Source organism: Brassica rapa, chromosome A06 (genome assembly GCF_000309985.2).
Source record: "Brassica rapa cultivar Chiifu-401-42 chromosome A06, CAAS_Brap_v3.01, whole genome shotgun sequence".
Taxonomy (NCBI): Eukaryota; Viridiplantae; Streptophyta; class Magnoliopsida; order Brassicales; family Brassicaceae; genus Brassica; species Brassica rapa.
This window is the reverse complement of record NC_024800.2, coordinates 4,410,630-4,429,864: the sequence shown is the minus strand read 5'-3', so window position 1 is coordinate 4,429,864 and position 19,235 is coordinate 4,410,630. Positions and strand designations below refer to the sequence as shown.

Below are 19,235 nucleotides of genomic sequence, written 5' to 3'. Positions count from 1 at the left end.
CTTAGAAGGTGAGGAAGGAGAACCTTTCGGATTACAAGCAGTGAGCCAAGCCGGTTTACTTGCTCGTATCCGAGAATGTCAAATAAGAGATGTTAACTTGAAAAAGATCCGAGAGCAGTTGATTGAAGGCAATTTTGGTGGATATCAAGTTGCGAGTGATGGAACCTTGTTACTCAATGGTCGAGTAACCGTTCCGAAAGCAGAAGGACTTCGAGAAGAGATTTTAAGAAGTGCACACCATTCTCTTTTGAGCATCCATCCCGGAAGCACGAAGATGTATCGAGATATCAGAAGGTATTACCACTGGCCCGGAATGAAGAGAGATGTAGCAACGTGGGTTTCTCAGTGTCAGGCTTGCCAACAAATAAAGGCCGAACATCAAGTTCCAAGTGGCTTACTTCAAAGTCTACCAATCCCTGAATGGAAATGGGATGCTGTGGCGATGGACTTTATTTCTGGTTTACCTAGAGCGCCAGGCCGTGGGAATGATGCAATATGGGTAATTGTCGATCGTCTTACTAAATCTGCTCATTTCCTACCAATGAAACTCACAGACAAAGTGGAGACATTAGCAGAGTTATACTTGAAAGAAATTGTAAAGCTTCATGGGGTACCAGCAAATGTAGTATCAGACCGAGACCCGCGCTTTACTGCTAAATTTTGGCGAGCTTTTCAACAAGCTTTGGGAACTGAATTGCACATGAGTACTGCGTTTCATCCAGAAACCGATGGTCAAACCGAAAGAACAATCAGAACCCTAGAAGATCTGTTAAGGTTGTGTATTCTTGATTGGAATGGTCCGTGGGATAAGTTTCTGCCGTTGATAGAGTTTTCTTACAACAATAGCTACCACTCGAGCATCGGAATGTCACCGTATGAAGCACTATATGGTCGACCTTGTAGAACACCAGTGTGTTGGGCAGAAGTTGGTGAGCGAAGAATGCTTGGTCCAGAAATTGTAGATGAGACTGCTGAAAAAGTAAGAGTGATTCAAGCAAATATGAAGAAGGCTCAAGATCGTCAAAAGAAGTATGCAGATCGCGGTAGAAGAGAAGTCAGCTTTGCAGTAAATGATTTAGTCTTCTTAAAGGTAGCTGCACAGAAAGGAAAGGAACGATTCGGAAAAGTTGGGAAGTTAGCAACCCGTTACATAGGTCCGTACCGAATTGTTACTAAAGTCGGAGAAGTAGCCTACCGACCTGAACTTCCACCTGATATGCCTATGCATCCGGTATTTCATGTATCGATGTTGCGTAAGCATATACCAGACCCCAATATGGTAGAGACGCAACAACCAGAGAACTTGCAACCAAACCTCACCTATCCTGAAGGTCCTTTGCGGATAGGTGAATGTCGTATCAAGAGATTGAGGAACCGAGAGATTTCTCAAGTTCAAGTATTTTGGGGCAAGGGTCAGAGAGTTATTGTCACATGGGAGGATGAAGATAAGTTCAGAGCTGATTATCCAGAGTTCTTCTCAGGCGTCCAGTGAAGTGTGCACAGTTATATTTTGAGAATTCGGGGACGAATTCTTTTGAGAGGGGAAGAATGTAATGACCTTCATATAAAAAAAAAAAAAAGGACCTCTTGATTCTCGCTTGTGTCTCTCAATCTCAATCAGCTGCTTGCATTCATAGTTAATTATTTAAACATCACATGATAGTCACAAGCAGGCTGCTTGCTTGCTGGATTAATTAAAATTAAATCATGTGGCTGAGAGAGATTTCTTCAAAGGAAGGAATTAGTGAGCTGCTTAGTGGATGGTTATGAATCAGAAAGCCAGCTGTCTTATTCTCACCAAGACTTGTGTAATCTGAAGAAACTCAACTTAGTCATCAGATAATTAGTCACCACTTTCTTCTCTCCTGTCGTGAGAAACAAAAGAAAAAAAAATAGAGAGCATTTTTAGAGAATTCAAGAGAGAAAGAAGAGAAAATCAGTGGAGAAAAATCAAGAGAGTTTTGGGTGTTGTTTCTTCAACCAGGCTGTGTTGTTGTTGATGTGTGGAAGAAGAAAGGTAATTAAACTGATCAGATCAAATCACTAGCCTTGCTCTGTTCTGAACCAAGTTTTGTTTCTATTTTGATGATAGTCATATTGTGAGCTTAGCTTGAGAGGAGTGTTCAGCCAAGATCAACCCTTCTAGTTGTTTTGGTAAGCTGTAGTAAATTGGTTTGGATGTGGTGGTCAGAGAACCTTATTAACCGTCATGAACCTTGTCCATTCTCAGGATCGTTTCAGCTCATTTGAGATCAGTTTCAGGCCTTCTTAAATTTGGTTTCAAGACTTGAATCAAGGTGAGTCTAGGCAGTTGGATGAATAAATCATGTATGAGTGTAGCATGATTTAGTTGCAGTGAATAGTCACGAATGATTAAGTGTTGTCTAATTATTCTTGAAGTGTTCAACTTATGTTAACTCTTAGGAAATTTTCTTAAGTGTTCATGGAGGTTTATCTATAACTTAGTACTTGTTCCCAAGTATTAATTATATATGCATTCATATAGTTAATAATTCATGGAAGTAATAATCATATGAAGTCTTAGTCAATACACATTACTTAAATATCCCCGTATTATACGAAGAGCCGTCACTTGTTCGTACGTGGTTCACGTAACGTTTCAAGTTGTACGAAGACACGGAGTTACGGTATTGCAGACTAGGGCCGTGTACTGGGTGACGATCCAGTGTCGGGTGTTCATCAAGTGATTATCCGAAGGAGATGAATTTTAATTATTTTTATTACCCGCTAAGCTCTTAGCCTTTTGTGGTTTCGGGTTTAGCATATGCCTATAAATATATATATATAATTATGAGTTAAGGGCGGGTGATATGGAGCGATGTATAGGAAGAGATTCATAGTGATTATGTACTAATACTTGAATGATCATACTAATGCATTATTGTGATTGCTTGTGTTGATTTGTTGTGTTGTGATTCTAGATTCACTGAGTATTTGTTACTCACGACTCATTCGTGTGTGCAGGTAACCATTAGGCGGGAGATACTTTTCTCTTTTGGACTAGAAGGAACGGCGTAATCAGCGGTAGTTTTTGTTGTCCTTGCAACGAACCTTTTGATGTATATTTACTGTAAAACGTTGTTGGGCGATAGGCCGTAGGATAAAACTATAACGGTTTGTAAAATGTTTAAAGTAAATAAATAAGGTATAAAGAATGTTTTATAAACTACTAGTTCTCACATGATATTAGTCCTTGTCCGGGACAAACCAACTATCGAGTATTGCTTGTCGGGTTGAAAAGCCTAGAGTGATATCCGATAGGAGCGTCGGTGTTCTCAGTTTGTTGATCTAAGGTGATCGGAATTATTCTGGGAACCTCGGATCGACCTTCGGGGAACAACGACGGTGTCATTTCCGGTCATCTATGATCGGGGGTGCCACACACCCGTTCTGAGTCGCCTTCGGGACAGTCGCGGATCCAAGACTGTTCTCCGGTTGAAACCTCCAATGATCTCTGTTTGTTTATTGCATACATGGGCATCATTACTATTTTGAGGTCTATTGAAACCTAATAGCTTTCACTATTATTTTATCTAGCTAAAGCTTTGATCTCTGTTCAAATATTTTATTGTTCTAAGAAGGTTTTGTTTTTACCTTTTTGTGGTTTTCTTAGGCACATCTCCTATGTTTAGTAGCTTCGTTAAATTCACTAAGATTTGATTTCTACATAACCTATTCTTTGTTATTATATACTTTTACTTATTTAATTTTTATTTTAATTTTTGGCAAAATATATGTGTTTTATGTATTGCAATGAATGTCAATTAATTAGTTTCACGTCTTTTTATAACATGAAGACAAACTGAATGAATATCAATATAGATGATAAGTTCTAAAATTGATAAGGTTAAAGATGGAAATTATAACATAAATTGATTTTTAAAAAACATTATTTACAAATAAAGATATGTATTTTTGTGGTATAAACAAAGGTGATGATTGGTTCGACTGTAGCTTTAAAACTTTAGCTGTAGATGTTTAGCTGTAGATAAATCGGTTGTAGCTGTAAAGTTGTCTGTAAACTTTTTCTGCAGAGACTTTTGCTGTATAGGGCTGTTCAATATGGTAAAACCGAACCGTATCGAACCGAACCGAACCGAAATAGACAATATGGTTTGGTTTTGGTATATACCATATAAACCGAATGGATATAATTTTATAAAAACCGTAAGATTTGGATATGGTTTGGTATATAACCGATTAAACCGAATAAATCGAACAAAACCGATTAAAAGTAGAAACATGTAAATATATATTTATTTTATAACAATACATGAAAATCTATTTGTTACATAAGTTAAATTTGTGTTAATAACTATTACCATAATTTTATAGTAATAAAAAATCATAATTTGTAAAACACTTGAACTATAACTAAATATCGCAATTCAGACATCTTATTTTCTAAGTCTTTTTTTTATTTATTTTAGTCTTCACTAAATTAATATGAAGATTATAAATTTGATGGACAATAATTAATGGAAAATTTTCAATTGAAAAAGCATGACTCTAATGAACACTAAATATGGACGAGTGGAAAAACTTTTCTTTCATGTTTCTGTTTTGTTTCATATTTTTATTTTCAAAATTTCAAGTTTTGATTTTAGTTATAGATTTGATTATTTTATTTGATGGTAGAAGCATTTTTATTTTTTGTTCATTTATTTGAAAATGTAATATATTTTTAATAAATTACTGTGTTGATAATATGACTCTAAAATTTATATAATATGATCTCAAACAAAATAATTATGTTTTTTGGTATAAAACCGAATAAACCGAAAACCGATGATATATAAACCGAACCGAACCGAAGTAAATATGAATTTAGAATGGTAGTTATATTTTATTAACCGAAATTCCGAAAACCAAAAAAATGAAAGTTTTAATATACTATTATAATTTTACAGCAATAATTCTGCATACATTCATAAAAGTATATAAAGATCCATAAACCAATATCGCTATTAACTTAACTATAAGAGTAAAGACTATTGTTGTAACATAGAGAAAGACACTTGTAATTATTTTTAACGACCTTGAACGTCGGTGAGGGTAACATCATTGACAGAACTGCCGGTTTCTCCACTAGGCCAGTTACCTGAGCTGCCGCCATTTTTGACGTTTCTCTTCCTCCCCACTGTAAACGCAGGATGCTTCGGAGATGGAAGATCAATGGCGTTATGTCCCAACATGAACACAACAGAAGACATGTCTGGTCTGTCCGAAGCGCTTTCTTGCACGCAAAGCAACCCAATGTGTACGCACTTCATCACTTCGTTCTCTTCATAACTCTCTGCGTCCATTAACGTGTCTATGATCTCTCTTGCCTCACCTTTTTCCCACAGACCCCAAATCTACAGACGAAAGAACCAACATTGTCTTGTTTCCGACACAAACCTTAACCATGATATGAAATGAAATATAATTCTACAAAAAAAAAAATAATAATAATAATTTAACTTACATGTCCGACTAGGTTTGAATTTTCGTTGTAGATTGCACTATTCTTCTTTCCTGTTATGATCTCTAAGATCAATATTCCGAAGCTGTAGACGTCGGATTTTATTGAGAACTGACCATCCATTGCATACTCTGGTGACATATATCCACTGTGACAATGAGATTGAAACGATTCTTTTAGATTGAATAGAAAGTTAAAAGAGTCCTGTGGATAGTGAGAAAGAATATTAACTCACTATGTTCCAACAACTCGGTTTGTGCTTCCTTCGATTTGGTTGCCTCCAAAGATTCTAGCCATGCCAAAGTCAGCAATCTTGGGGATCATTTCGTTGTCGAGAAGTACATTGCTGGCCTTGAGGTCTCTGTGGATGATCCTCAGTCTTGAATCTTGATGAAGATACAAGATTCCCCGCGCAATCCCTCGGATTATCCCCATCCGTTTTGACCAGTCTAACTCCGCTCTATGCTCCTCACCTAAGAGGAGGATAACAAATCAAAAAGTTATTGATCTTTCTGAAAGGGAGGATTTGAATTTGAATTTGAATTTGATTTTGTATAAGAAATTTCGGAACTTACGGAATATGAAACAGTCTAAGCTCTTGTTTGGTAAATACTCGTATATCAACATCTTCTCTTCCGATTCAACGCAACACCCTAAGATCCTCACGAGATTTCGATGCTGCAGCTTTGATATCAACTTGACCTCGTTCTTGAACTCTTCCATCCCTTGTCCCGAGTTTTTTGACAACCTCTTCACTGCTATCTCCATACCGTTTTCTAACACGCCCTGAAAATAGAAACAAAGGAACCATTCCTTACTACTTACGGAGCTTATTGAATACTAATTCATATATACTATAGGCATAATTTGCTACTTCCTTACCTTGTAAACGGGTCCGAAACCACCTGCTCCTAGCTTATTTTGAAAAGAGAAGTTATTAGTCGCTTCAGCGATCGTGCTAAGCTCAAAGAGAGGCAACTCCCCCTTTCTTGATTTATCCTCGAGATCTTCTAATACGAATGGCTCTTCAATATCAAAAGAGCTCGGGGCGAAGGTTGATGGAGGTTTCTTATGCCTTATAGCCTCTGCATGTGTACATGTTTTCAATTTATCAGCAAGGATACATATATACTTATACGATCATCATCAGAGAGTTACTTACGTCTTCGTTTCTTTATGAAACAGAACAACATGATCACTAGCAACACCACGACTACAATCATACTGATGAGAATAAAGAATATCCTCAACTTCCCTGATGATCCACTTCCATTCCACCGCGCTGAAACAAGCAAAACAAATCAAAATAATGAAACAGAAACAAGTAGCAGAGTCTATGTGTATATCAATACCTAACTCTGCTTTATCTACACGTAGATAGAAATCTTGTCCTGCACTCAAGTATGTCCTTGTATCCAACATATCACCGTGCCATGTCAAGCACCCTTTTGCTCCCTCTTCGCTCTCGTGGTAAGCGCTCGCATAAGCGACACAAGAGCAGTTCCTCAAGCACCTCTTTTCACATTCTTTAAGCGTTATGTTCATATCCACACTCACACCTGATGTATTTGGAACCTTCACCCGCTTCAACTTCGCAAAACCTTCTCTCCCATTACATATCGAAGCCGCGTTGCTCCTCTTGCACCCATCAGAAGCATCCCTCAAGTTCCAAGCTTGAGGAGTTTTAGGCTCGTGCCCCGGTAGGCAAGAGCACTCAAACTTGTCTGGACTCGTGGTATCGCAGTAACCGTTAAGGCCACAGTGGTTGTAGCTGTCACACTTCTCCTCAGGAGCCGACCAGAACCCGATCCACTTCTTATCCTTCCCGTTCCACGTGAACCGCTGCAGGGTCCCCGTCTCGTTCAGCACCATTCTCGTTATGACTAGAGGACTCAACACACCGTACGTGATCGATACTTCATCAGGACTGTTCACAAAGGAGATATTGAATATAAACTTGTTTGTCATCTCAGGCACACCGCTCCATCTCTGCCCTGTCCATGACCCAGTACGCCACCACAGAGTCGTTCCTTTATACATCATCATCTGCGGAAACCCTCTACGCTCTATCCGGTACGTAACGTTACCGAAGCCAGGGTCGCCAGGAGATCTCCACGACGTCATGAACCGGTCAACACCGTCTTGGCGAGTGTATCCGAACTTCATAAAGGGAAGCAACGTGTTCGTAGGATGGTTAAAGCTCTCCCAGAAGCTTTTCCCTGTGACAGGATCAAGCAGGACAAGGTTGCCTAGATCAGACAGCTTCGCAACTAAAGCTGGTTCTGAGATCGTATCCAAAACATCGGTGGACCAGATAGGTTCTGTTCCGTTGACAGATGCATACACACAGAGATTCCCTCTGCTGCTGAACTTTATATGACCAGACGTGTCGTTAATAGGATGGTCTCTGTTTGCAACCCATACAACTGTCTGCTCAGAGACTTGAGCATACCAAATCCCAACGTACCTGAGGTTTGAAGTCCCCAGGCTGAAGAATCCAAAAGCGAATCTCTTTCCTTCAGAGAAGATAACATCACCATCTCTCATGGACTGTGTTCTCATGATCATGTTGTTGGACAAACAAGAATGGACAAGGAAGGAGAATAAAACAAAGAAAAAGATGAAGAAGATCTTCATCCTGTGTTTTGTTTTTTGAATCAGAGTTTGATGGAAACGTATTAATGCTATGTGTCTTATTGAAATCCCAAGTGGGACTCACCTGAACTAACAACATTAACTGCAGTCATCAATCAGTCACGCTCGGTTCCGGATTTATCTCTCTAAGGTTGAACTTTCAAACATGTAAAAAACATGTGACTTGCAACATGACACGAACTAAAAAGGTTACCAACGTCGTGAAACTTTTTCTTCCTTGTCCAGTGTCCATTCAACCATTGCCTCTTTTTCACTGTGCAGGAACTGGAATCAGTCCACGCCACCTAAATTTCCCTACAATAATAAATACCTACTTATGTGTAACATGACAAGCATATATATATATATATTGATATTCAAAGACCTACTTTATACAATATTGACAACTGAAACTTAGAAGACAAGAGTCACTTTTACATATATCATTTCTACTTCTTATTTTATTTTAATGAGCTAAGCTCAAGGAAATGTAAATCTAGACGGATTCATGGTATTTAACACAGTGCTATATATGCTGTCTCAAGCATATTATGTTGATCTTCTCTGCCTTTAGAGTATGCCTGTAATATCACCTTTGCCTGTAATATGCGGTCTCAAGCATCCCTTCCACATTCATTCTCATGGTAACCAACACAATAAAAAATCATACATCCTAATGTACTTTTTTTTATCCTTGGTAAGGAACTCTATAAGATATATCAATCACTACCTAGAAACACTTACATCCCATAGCAGGTTAAGTTAAAGATGATAATGACTGGCAATAACTTTATGTGACATTTTAACCACTACCCTCAAAGATTTATTATATATACCAATCCCCATAGCAAGTGAATATTAAGTTGACAATGACTGGATATATTAAATTCAGCAAATTCATCAGCCAATAAGCATAATCAAGAAAGGGTATGATGATCATAAGTCTTACAAAGGTAATATGAGGAGAAACCATGGGAACAATCAGATCCATCAGCGGGGAGCCAACCACCACCGCCACTCTTCCCCATTTCTTCTCCTGCTTCCTCCTTATTTCATAGTTAATCAACGTCTCACACGTAGTTGCAATTAAAACTAAAACACACACTTCTATGGAAGTAGTTTATCAAAATAAGATAGATCTCTCGACAATTCAGAATATTTCAACGGCCATGAACATCAGTGAGAGTAATGTCATTAACAGAATTGCTATTTTCTCCACTGGGGTAAGCACCGGAGGTGCTGTCGTCATTCTTGACGTGTGTCTTCCTTCCGGACGTAAACGCAGGATGCTTGGGAGGAGGAAAGTCATTGGCCTTATGACCAAACATGGACACAACAGAGGGCATGTCTGGTCTATCCGAAGCATTTTCTTGTACGCAAAGCAACCCAATGTGTACGCACTTCATCACTTCGCTCTCATCATAAATCTTTTGGTTCATTAGTTTGTCTACGATCTTTGTTGCTTCACCTTTGTTCCATAGATCCCATATCTACAAAACAAGACGAAATAAACAATATTTGGTTATGTTATGTTCTGCTTTGATCCAGGTTTATGTAAAAAAAATTGCATATTCTAGTTACTTGTCCAACTAGGTTCAAAGATTCCTTGTGGAACGCACTGTTTTTCTTCCCTGTTATGATCTCTAAGATCAATACTCCGAAGCTGTAGACGTCGGATTTAACGGAGAAGTGACCCTCCATTGCATACTCAGGTGACATATATCCACTGTGACAATGAGATTGAAAACGATGTAAGGTTGAAAGATTCTGCACAGTTCAATGTGAATTATAAAAGACTATCTCACTATGTTCCGACGACACGATTTGTGCTTCCTCTGATTTGGTTGCCCCCAAAGATTCTCGCCATGCCAAAATCCGCAATCTTGGGGATCATTTCATTGTCAAGAAGTACATTGCTGGCCTTGAGGTCTCTGTGGATGATCCTCAGTCTTGAATCTTGATGAAGGTACAAGATTCCGCGAGCAATCCCGTGTATTATCTCCATCCGTTTTGGCCAATTTAACTCCGATCTCTGCTCTTCATCTACGTGAAACACAACACCATAAGATCTTTCTGAATTGGAAGATTCGAATGTGTAGACTACATGCATCAGACAGGTTGAACTTACCGAATATGAAACAGTCTAAACTCTTGTTTGGTAAATACTCGTATACCAACATCTTCTCTTCCGATTCAACGCAACATCCTAACATCCTCACGAGATTCCGATGCTGTAACTTCGATATCAACTTGACCTCGTTCTTGAACTCTTCCATCCCTTGGCCTGAGTTTTTAGACAACCTCTTCACTGCTATCTCCGCACCGTCTTCTAACACGCCCTGAGTAGATATCGTTTTTGATTGAAAACATCTTAAACATTCCTTCCTACTTATTGAACTTAAAGATTGTTCTGATGGAGGAGTATTGTTAAAGATTTGCGTAACATAAAAAGTTCAGGCATATTTGAAGATGCAGTTTGCATCTTCCTTACCTTATAAACGGGTCCGAAACCACCTTCTCCAAGCTTGTTACGGAAAGCAAAATTGTTCGTCGCTGTAACGATTGTGTTAAGCTCAAAGAGAGGTAACTCCCATTCTCTCCCCCGGTCCTCTTCAAATCTGAATGGAGAACCTGGAGCCAAGGTTGTTGAGGATCTTCTTTCCCTGTTCGACTCTGCAGGTGAAAATTTGCAAAATAGCCAGTTGTGAGATAATCAAGAAACATAAAAGCTTGAAAGATACATCGTAGAGATATTCACTTACTTCGTCGCTTCCTTACGTAACAGAACGAAATGACGGCTAGTAACATTACGGCTGCAATCAAACTGATGACAATGATAATGACTCTCCTCTTCCGTAATAAGCCATCTTTGTTCCACCGCTCTGCAACAAGTAAGCAAACCCTTGCTAAGTACTTCAAAATACTTTAGAAATCATTAGAATGCATTTATAATTATACATACCTATCTCTTCCCTGTCTGCACGTATGTAGAAATCTTGTCCCGTGTTCATGTATATCCTCGCATCCAACATATCGCCGTGCCATGTCAAGCACCCTCTTGCTCCCCCCACACCTTCATGGTAAGCGCTTGCGTAAGCGACACAAGAGCAGTTCCCTAAGCACCTCTGTTTGCACTCCTTCAGTGTTATGTTCATATCCACACTTGCAACTGATGTGTCGGGAATCTTCACGCGCTTTAACTTCACAAACCCTTCTTTCTCACGGCCGCATATTGAAGCGTTGTTTTTCTTAGTACACCCACCCGAAGTGTCCCTCAAGAGCCAATCACGGGGCATCTTCGGCTCAAAACCAGGTAGGCATGTGCACACAAACGATGCTGAACCTGTGGGATCACAGTAACCGTTAAGGCCGCAGTGTGCATAATTGTCGCATTCCTCTTTAGGAACCGACCAGTACACATTCCATTTCTTCTCCGTTTCGACCCATGTGAGACGTTGCACGTTTCCTGTTTCGTTCACCATCATTCTTGTTAGGACTGAAGCATCCGTCACACGGTTGGTTGTGGATACTTCGTCCTGGTTATTAACAAACGAGCTATGGAAGATAGAAGAGCCTCTTCTTCTTGACATTCCAGGCACACCGCTCCATCCCAACCCGGTCCAGGATCCCGTACGCCACCATGGGGTCAGACCTTTGTACAGAATCAGCTGCGGGAACCCCGTGCGATTTATCCGGTATGTGAAAGCTCCAGAGCTTGGGTCACCTGGAGATTTCCAAGACGTTAGAAAGCGATCCAAGCCGTCTTTTCGTGTGAAACCCAACCTCATAGACGGAAGAGAAGAGTCCGTAGGATGATCAAAGCTCTCCCAGAAACCTTTCCCTGTAACTGAGTCAAGCAGAACAAGGTTCCCTAGAGGAGAGAGTCTCGCAACTAGAGTTGGTTCCAGGACACTGTCTGAAACATTGGTCGACCAGAGAGGTTCTGTTGTGTTGGCTGATGCATAGATGCAGAGGTTCCCACTGCTGCTGAACCTTATCACCCCAGATGTGTCATTCATGGGACTGTCTCTGTTAGCAACCCATACAACAGTCTGCTCAGAGATTTGAGCATACCAAATCCCGACGTAACGGAGGTTTGAAACTCCAAGGCTGAAGAATCCAAATGCAAACCTCTTCCCTTCAGAGATTATGACATCACCATCTCTCATGGAATGTGTTCTCATGATCGTATCGTCGCAGGTACAAGACTGGAGGAGGCAGAAAAACAAGAAGAAGACGAAGACGATCTTCATTTCAGTGTTTGTTTCAGAACAAGAGTTTCCATGAAGCGAGCAAATGCTGTCGGTCTATATTAAAAGCCAAGTGGGCCACACCTGAAATAGGAAACTTGTATCGTAGTGTTCTTCTCTGTCTTTTACGGAGCAGTTAACATCGGTCATTTACACCCATTGTAAGAGAAGAGTCATGTGACATAGAAAATTAGACGAACAAACAGGGAACCAGTAAATAGTCAAGTCAATACAAGTCTTCACTAAATACTAAATAGCCAGGCCCCGTTTACCTAGAATAATAAATGTATACTGATGTAACGGCACAATCATACTGTGATATTTGAAACCTGTTTTTATAAACAAATTTCTCAGTGATTAAAACTTACAAAACAAAACTCAAAGTTAGTGGTAAATAACTAAATATACACTTCTTTATATTTTCTTCAAACGCTAATCCTCCAAAGACACCTAGAAAAAAAGTACATCAATATGCTCTAGAAAGGTTACTGTGCATCTACTTTTGCATTTCAGATTTCGCAGTTGAGCTTGGAAAACTCTCAGATTATGTAAGGAGTAGTAAACCAAATTCAGCTTGCACATAATCAATCGTTTGCACTTTGCATTACCTCTGGCTTCCTTCTAATGGAACAGAACATCAAGGCAATTAGAAAGAGTGAGGGATCTCCTCCTTCCATATGAAACATGCTTACTCAACCTATCTGAAACAAACAGCAAACATATAAAATGATTTAGATTTTAAGGTCATCTGTATAGAGGTGACCTGAATAATATACATGTTCCATTTAAAAATAAGCGTTGCAAACTATGTATAGAGTTACATGTCTCAGGTATGCAAAGGTTAGCTATGTAGCTGTGACTACTACACGTAGATAAAACTCTGCTTCAGAGACTATAACATTGCCGTGTATCAGTGGCGCTCTTCTCATCTAAACAAACGATTCGTTTCACTTCCAAAAACTCTCTTCTTGTTGAACATCCACATCACCATAGGAGCCAACGTAAGACGATTTTGACTCAAAAGCAAGGCAATACGCTCTTACGAAACCATTGGCAACCACCATATGTAGAATCTGAATCAAATCAATTGCCTACCTAAACTCCAATGACTCCTTGACCGGCGGCGAATGTAATCGAAAGCAAGGCACAGATCTCTCTGCTTCGGAGACTATAACATTTGACATATATACTATCTACTATCATCCAAGCAATTGATTCGTTTCACCTCCACTTGTGTGAATGGAGAATTGAAATACCAAAAAAAAAAGCGTAATATGGCGATTTTCTGCCCACGGCCGGCCGGCGATGCGCGTGGCTCATACGCGCCGTCGAAGCAGGGGAATCGCATTCCTACTACTGGAAACGGATTCAACTTTACGGTTTCGCCCTTCTGTTTAAGTCGAATTTTCAGTTTGATTGCCATTCCCTTAGAGAGAGAGAGAGATTCTATTTAGTTGCTATGGGCCTTGATTGGGCTCAGTCGGATCTATTTGCCTTTACTCGAAAATTGAAATTTTAGAAAGCCATAGTTATTTCAAAAAAAGAAATTGTTCCCGCTTTTCTGCTCGTTTTGAAAAAAATATCTAATCTTTAAAATAATTGGAGAATATATTCTGTTTTTTTCAACTTAAATACAGTAATAATACTCACTCTATGGGTTGATTACTAAACCTAATTTTTTTTTCTTTCGAAGTGTTCCCAGCCGCCAAAACCTTTGTTCTTAGATCTATAGCTTCCCCGGTGGTTTGGCTTCGTCACCGCCGGGGAGGCTCTTTTCTACTTTCTCTCATGTGGTTTATTTTCTCCATTCCAATTTCGTCATCTTCTCATATTTTTTGTCCGGCAGTGTTGTTTGACGGTCTCAAATACAACTTTTTTGTGTTCTTGGTTGATGCTAGAGAAAGGAAGGTGTTTTAGTTCTCTTCACCGGTCCAGTCTCAAGTTGGTGGTTTCATATCCATAGCTCTCGTTCTCGCGGAGGTTTTGATAAATGGTTCGTCGGTGGTGGCGTTTGTCCGGCCATATATGTGGCTGGTGTTTCCAGATACGTTTTTGCTATCCCAGTTAGGGATTAGTCCTTGTTACCTGATAGAAGCAATGTAGCGGCTGAAGAGATTGCCAAAAGTGTTACTCGTGACAATAGGCGTACGGGGTCCATCTTGGTTATCTGACCTCATCCTTGCTGAGGCGATTTCAACTATCAACCAGCATCTTACATGAAGCTTGGGTCAAGACAGTCTCCCGGGAGGTCTTCCCTAATCAAGCTTCCTTGGTTAGCTTCATCTGCAGAAGTTACTGCTTTGTTTACTTTTAAAAAGCACCTAAAAAAAAATACTCACTCTATTTTTTACTACTTGATGTTTTACTCTAATGCACAAATATTAAGAAAAACCACTATATCCGTTTCAAAATAGATGATGTTTTATAGAGTTTTTCATGTTTTAAAATATATGATGTTTTCATATTTCAATGTACTTTTTAACTTTATCAAAAACTGTGTAACCAATCATATTTTGTAATCTGTTTTGTGATTGGTTAAATAATTTTTAATTTATATTTTAATGATATTTTTATAGATAAAAGACAAGTTTCTTAATAGTTGTGTCACATCCTAAAACTTTATGTATTTTGAAACAAAGTGAGTATTTTTTAACAAAAGCATCACTAAATTACAATATATAGTTAGTTTATTTAATTATAAATAAAAATAAGAAAAATTCAATTGATTACACAGTTTTTGATAAAGTTACATAGATTTGTGCAAACTTCATCTATTATGAAACAACAAAACTTCTCTAAAACATAAATCATATTGAAACGGAGGAAGTATGTTTGAAGTCTTTTCAGATAACACGTTCCTCGTCTTCTCTGTGTTCTTGTTCACTCAAGCATACATAGAAATATCACCTTTAGATTATGCCTGTAGCATCACTTTTGTCTACACATACATAGAAATATTGTCATGAACTCTAATAATCCATGGTATTCAACATACTGTCTATATATGCGGTGTCAAACATCCACATTCATTCTCATGGTCACCTGACACAATAAAAAATCATACATCTAATATGTTTGGCATCCTCTTTGGAAAAGAACTCTATAAGATAATATCAATCACTAACAAGAAACACTTACATAGTTACATCCCATAGCAGGTGAAGTTAAAGATGATAATGACTGGCAATAACTTTATGCTTTTTATTTCTCCTAAAGAGTTTGTGGAAAAAAAAACTTTTATGTGACATTTTAACCACTACCCCAAAGATAAACTCAGTAAATTCATCAGCCAATAAGCATAATCCAGAAAGAGTATGATCATAAATAAGTCTTACAAAGGTAATAAGAGGAGAAACCATGGGAACAATGAAAACATCAGATCCATCAGCAGGGAGCTAACCACCACCACCACTCTTCCCCATTTCTTCTCCGGCTTCCTCCTTGTTTCATAGTTATCAAAAATAAGATACATCTCTCAATAATTCAAAATATTTCAACGGCCATAAACATCAGTGAGAGTAATGTCATTAACAGAAGCGCTGTTTTCTCCACTGAGGTCGTCATTCTTGACGTGTGGCTTCCTTCCCGACGTAAACGCAGGATGCTTGGGAGGAGGAAAGTCATTGGCGTTATGACCAAACATGGACACAACAGAGGGCATGTCTGGTCTATCCGAAGCATTTTCTTGCACGCAAAGCAACCCAATGTGTACGCACTTCATCACTTCGCTCTCATCATTAATATCTTGATTCATTAGTTTGTCGTCTATGACAGCTGTTGCTTCACCTTTGTTCCATAGATCCCATATCTACAAGACAAGACGAAATAAACATCATTTGGTTATGTTATGTTCTGATTTGATCCTCTGTTCATGTAATTCTTTTTGCTACTTACACGTCCAACAAGGTTCGATGATTCCTTGTGGAAAGCACTGTTTTTCTTTCCTGTTATGATCTCTAACATCAATACTCCAAAGCTGTAGACGTCGGATTTAACGGAGAAATGACCCTCCATTGCATACTCAGGTGACATATATCCACTGTGACAATGAGATTGAAAACGATGTAAGGTTGAAAGATTCTGCACAGTTCAATGTGAATTGTAAAAGACTAACTCACTATGTTCCGACGACCCGATTTGTGCTTCCTCTGATTTGTTTCCCCCCAAAGATTCTCGCCATGCCAAAATCCGCAATCTTGGGGATCATTTCGTTGTCAAGCAGTACATTGCTGGCCTTGAGGTCTCTGTGGATGATCCTCAGTCTTGAATCTTGATGAAGATACAAGATTCCGCGAGCAATCCCGCATATTATCTCCATCCGTTTAGGCCAATCCAACTCTGCTCTCTGCTCTTCATCTACGTGAAACACAACACCATAAGATCTTTGAATGTGTAGACTACAACATGCATCAGAAATCTTGAACTTACGGAATATGAAATAGTCTAGGCTCTTGTTTGGTAAATACTCGTATACCAACATCTTCTCTTCTGATTCAACGCAACATCCTAACATCTTCACTAGATTTCGATGCTGCAGCTTTGATATCAGCTTGACCTCGTTCTTGAACTCTTCCATTCCTTGGCCTGAGTTTTTCGACAACCTCTTCACTGCTATCTCCATACCGTTTTCTAACACCCCCTGAGTGGAGAGAGAGACACAACGTTATTTGTTTTGTTTGATGGAATAGTATTGTTAAAGATTTGCATATACATAAAAAGTTTAGGCATATTTGAAGATGCATTTTACCTTATAAACGGGTCCGAAACCACCTTCTCCAAGTTTGTTACGGAAAGTGAAATTGTTCGTCGCTGTAGCGATCGTGTTAAGCTCAAAGAGAGGTAACTCCCATTCTCTCCCCCCCTGATCCTCTTCAAATCTGAATGTGTCACTAATATCAAAAGAACCTGGAGCCAAGGTTGTTGAGGATCTTCTATCCCTGTTCGACTCTGCAGGTGAGAATGTTTCAAAATAGCTAGTTGTGAGATAAGCAAGAAACATATGAGCTTGTAAGATGCATCGTAGAGATATTCACTTACTTCGTCGCTTCCTTACGTAACAGAACGAAATGACAGCTAGTAACATCAAGGCTGCAATCACACTGATGACAATGATAATGGCTCTCCTCTTCCCTAATGAGCCATTTTTGTTCCACCGCTCTGCAACAAGTAACCAAACCGGTACTAAGTACTTCAAAATACTTTAGATTGAAATGCTTTTTCTATTCGTCAAAATTATTAAAATAGATTTATATATATATATATACCTAACTCTTCCCTGTCTACACGTATGTAGAAGTCTTGTCCAGAACTCAAGAGTGACCTTGTATCCAACATATCACCGTGCCATGTCAAGCACCCTTTTTCTCCTCCCACACCCTCGTGGTAAGCGCTTGCGTAAGCGACGCAAGAGCAGTTCCGTAAGCACCTCAGTTTACACTCCTTCAATGTTATGTTCATATCCACACGTGCAACTGACGTGTCGGGAATCTTCGTGTTCGTTAACTTCACAAAGCCTTGTTTCTCACGGCATAGTGAAGTTTCGTTTTTCCTCGAACACCCGCCCGTGTAGTCCCTCAATAACCAATCCCGGGGCATCTTTGGCTCAAAGCCAGGCAGGCATGTGCACGCTTCTGAACTTGTGGGACGGCAGTAACCGTTAAGGCCGCAGTGTGCATAATTGTCGCATTCCTCTTTAGGAATTGACCAGAACACATTCCATCTCTTCTCCTTTGCGCTCCATGTGAGACGTTGCACCTTTCCTGTCTCGTTCACCATCATTCTTGTTATGACTGAAGCATCCATCACGCGGTTAGTCATCGATACCTCGTCCTGATTATTAACAAACAAGATTTGGAAGACAACGCCGCTCCATCTCAACCCGGTCCACGACCCCGTACGCCACAATGGGGTCAGACCTTTGTACAGAATCAGCTGCGGGAACCCCGTGCGATTTATCCGTAACGAGAAAGTTCCAGAAGCAGGGTCACCAGGAGATTTCCAAGACGTCAGAACGCGATCCAAACCGTCTTTTCGTGTGAAACCCAACCTCATAAACGGAAGAGAAGAGTCAGTCGGATGATCAAAGCTCCCCCAGTAACCTCTCCCTGTGAGTGTATCAAGGAGAACAAGGTTCCCTAGAGGAGAGAGTCTCGCAACTAGAGTTGGTTCCGGGACACTGTCTGAAACATTAGTCGACCAGAGAGGTTCTGTTGTGTTGACTGATGCATAGATGCAGAGATTCCCTCTGCTGCTGAACCTTATCACCCCAGACGTGTCGTTCATGGGACTGTCTCTGTTAGCAACCCATACAACAGTCTGCTCAGAGACTTGAGCATACCAAATCCCGACGTAACGGAGGTTTGAAACTCCAAGGCTGAAGAATCCAAATGCAAATATCTTCCCGTCTGAGAATATGACATCACCATCTCTCATGGACTGTGTTCTCATGATCGTATCGTCACAGACACAAGACTGGAGGAGGGAGAGAAAGAAGAAAAAATTGAAGAAGACGATCTTCATTTCAGTGTTTGTTTCAGAACAAGGGTACGAGAAACTGCTGTGAGTCTATATTAAAAGCCAAGTGGGTCACACCTGAAATATAACAAACTTGTATCTTAGTGGTCTTCTCTGTCTTTTGTGGAGCAATTAACATCGATCATTGACGAGAAGAGTCATGTGACTTAGAACATTAGACGAAGTAACAGGGCACAAGTAATTAATAGTCAAGTCAAGTCCATACAATGACAATCCTTCACTAAATAATAAATAATCAGGCCACGTTTACATACAATAATAAATATATACTAATGTATCAACACGGCACAATCATATTTCTGATATTTGAAACCTGTTTTTATAAACAAATT

At 39.5% G+C, this 19,235-nt stretch overlaps 3 protein-coding genes across 11 annotated transcripts; all 3 read right to left on the bottom strand.

The window, feature by feature from the left end:
- Positions 1-4,884: 4,884 nt before the first annotated feature.
- On the bottom strand, positions 4,885-8,409 carry LOC103871901 (G-type lectin S-receptor-like serine/threonine-protein kinase At1g11410). Of its 2 annotated transcripts, XM_033273057.1 has the most exons (7): positions 6,838-8,122; positions 6,648-6,767; positions 6,368-6,570; positions 6,061-6,271; positions 5,721-5,958; positions 5,489-5,633; positions 4,885-5,378 (listed from the first exon to the last, which is right to left on the bottom strand). In XM_033273057.1, exons 1-7 carry the CDS (start codon positions 8,120-8,122, stop codon positions 5,052-5,054), a joined length of 2,529 nt encoding a protein of 842 aa, XP_033128948.1. In that variant the 3' UTR covers positions 4,885-5,051. The 2 variants fall into 2 exon arrangements, with proteins under 2 accessions (XP_033128948.1, XP_033128949.1); XM_033273058.1 differs by lacking the exons at positions 4,885-5,378; positions 5,489-5,633 and having other exon boundaries at positions 5,720-5,958; positions 6,838-8,409.
- A 568-nt stretch (positions 8,410-8,977) lies between these two features.
- Positions 8,978-13,750, bottom strand: LOC103871900 (G-type lectin S-receptor-like serine/threonine-protein kinase RKS1). Of its 7 annotated transcripts, XM_009150228.3 has the most exons (10): positions 13,191-13,750; positions 12,978-13,070; positions 12,454-12,491; positions 11,082-12,327; positions 10,882-11,001; positions 10,611-10,792; positions 10,248-10,458; positions 9,925-10,162; positions 9,701-9,845; positions 8,979-9,609 (listed from the first exon to the last, which is right to left on the bottom strand). In XM_009150228.3, exons 4-10 carry the CDS (start codon positions 12,301-12,303, stop codon positions 9,280-9,282), a joined length of 2,448 nt encoding a protein of 815 aa, XP_009148476.2. In that variant the 5' UTR covers positions 12,304-12,327; positions 12,454-12,491; positions 12,978-13,070; positions 13,191-13,750; the 3' UTR covers positions 8,979-9,279. The 7 variants fall into 7 exon arrangements, with proteins under 7 accessions (XP_033128945.1, XP_009148473.3, XP_009148476.2 ...); XM_033273054.1 differs by lacking the exon at positions 13,191-13,750 and having other exon boundaries at positions 8,978-9,609; positions 12,454-12,487; positions 12,978-13,072; XM_009150225.3 differs by lacking the exons at positions 12,978-13,070; positions 13,191-13,750 and adding an exon at positions 12,642-12,957 and having other exon boundaries at positions 8,978-9,609.
- A 1,757-nt stretch (positions 13,751-15,507) lies between these two features.
- On the bottom strand, positions 15,508-18,924 carry LOC117125974 (G-type lectin S-receptor-like serine/threonine-protein kinase RKS1). 2 transcript variants are annotated; one of them, XM_033273062.1, is made up of 7 exons: positions 17,634-18,924; positions 17,407-17,526; positions 17,117-17,316; positions 16,798-17,008; positions 16,488-16,725; positions 16,264-16,408; positions 15,508-16,177 (listed from the first exon to the last, which is right to left on the bottom strand). In XM_033273062.1, the coding sequence occupies exons 1-7, from the start codon at positions 18,886-18,888 to the stop codon at positions 15,863-15,865; spliced, it is 2,484 nt and encodes an 827-aa protein (XP_033128953.1). In that variant the 5' UTR covers positions 18,889-18,924; the 3' UTR covers positions 15,508-15,862. The 2 variants fall into 2 exon arrangements, with proteins under 2 accessions (XP_033128953.1, XP_033128954.1); XM_033273063.1 differs by lacking the exons at positions 15,508-16,177; positions 16,264-16,408 and having other exon boundaries at positions 16,487-16,725.
- Positions 18,925-19,235: the final 311 nt, after the last annotated feature.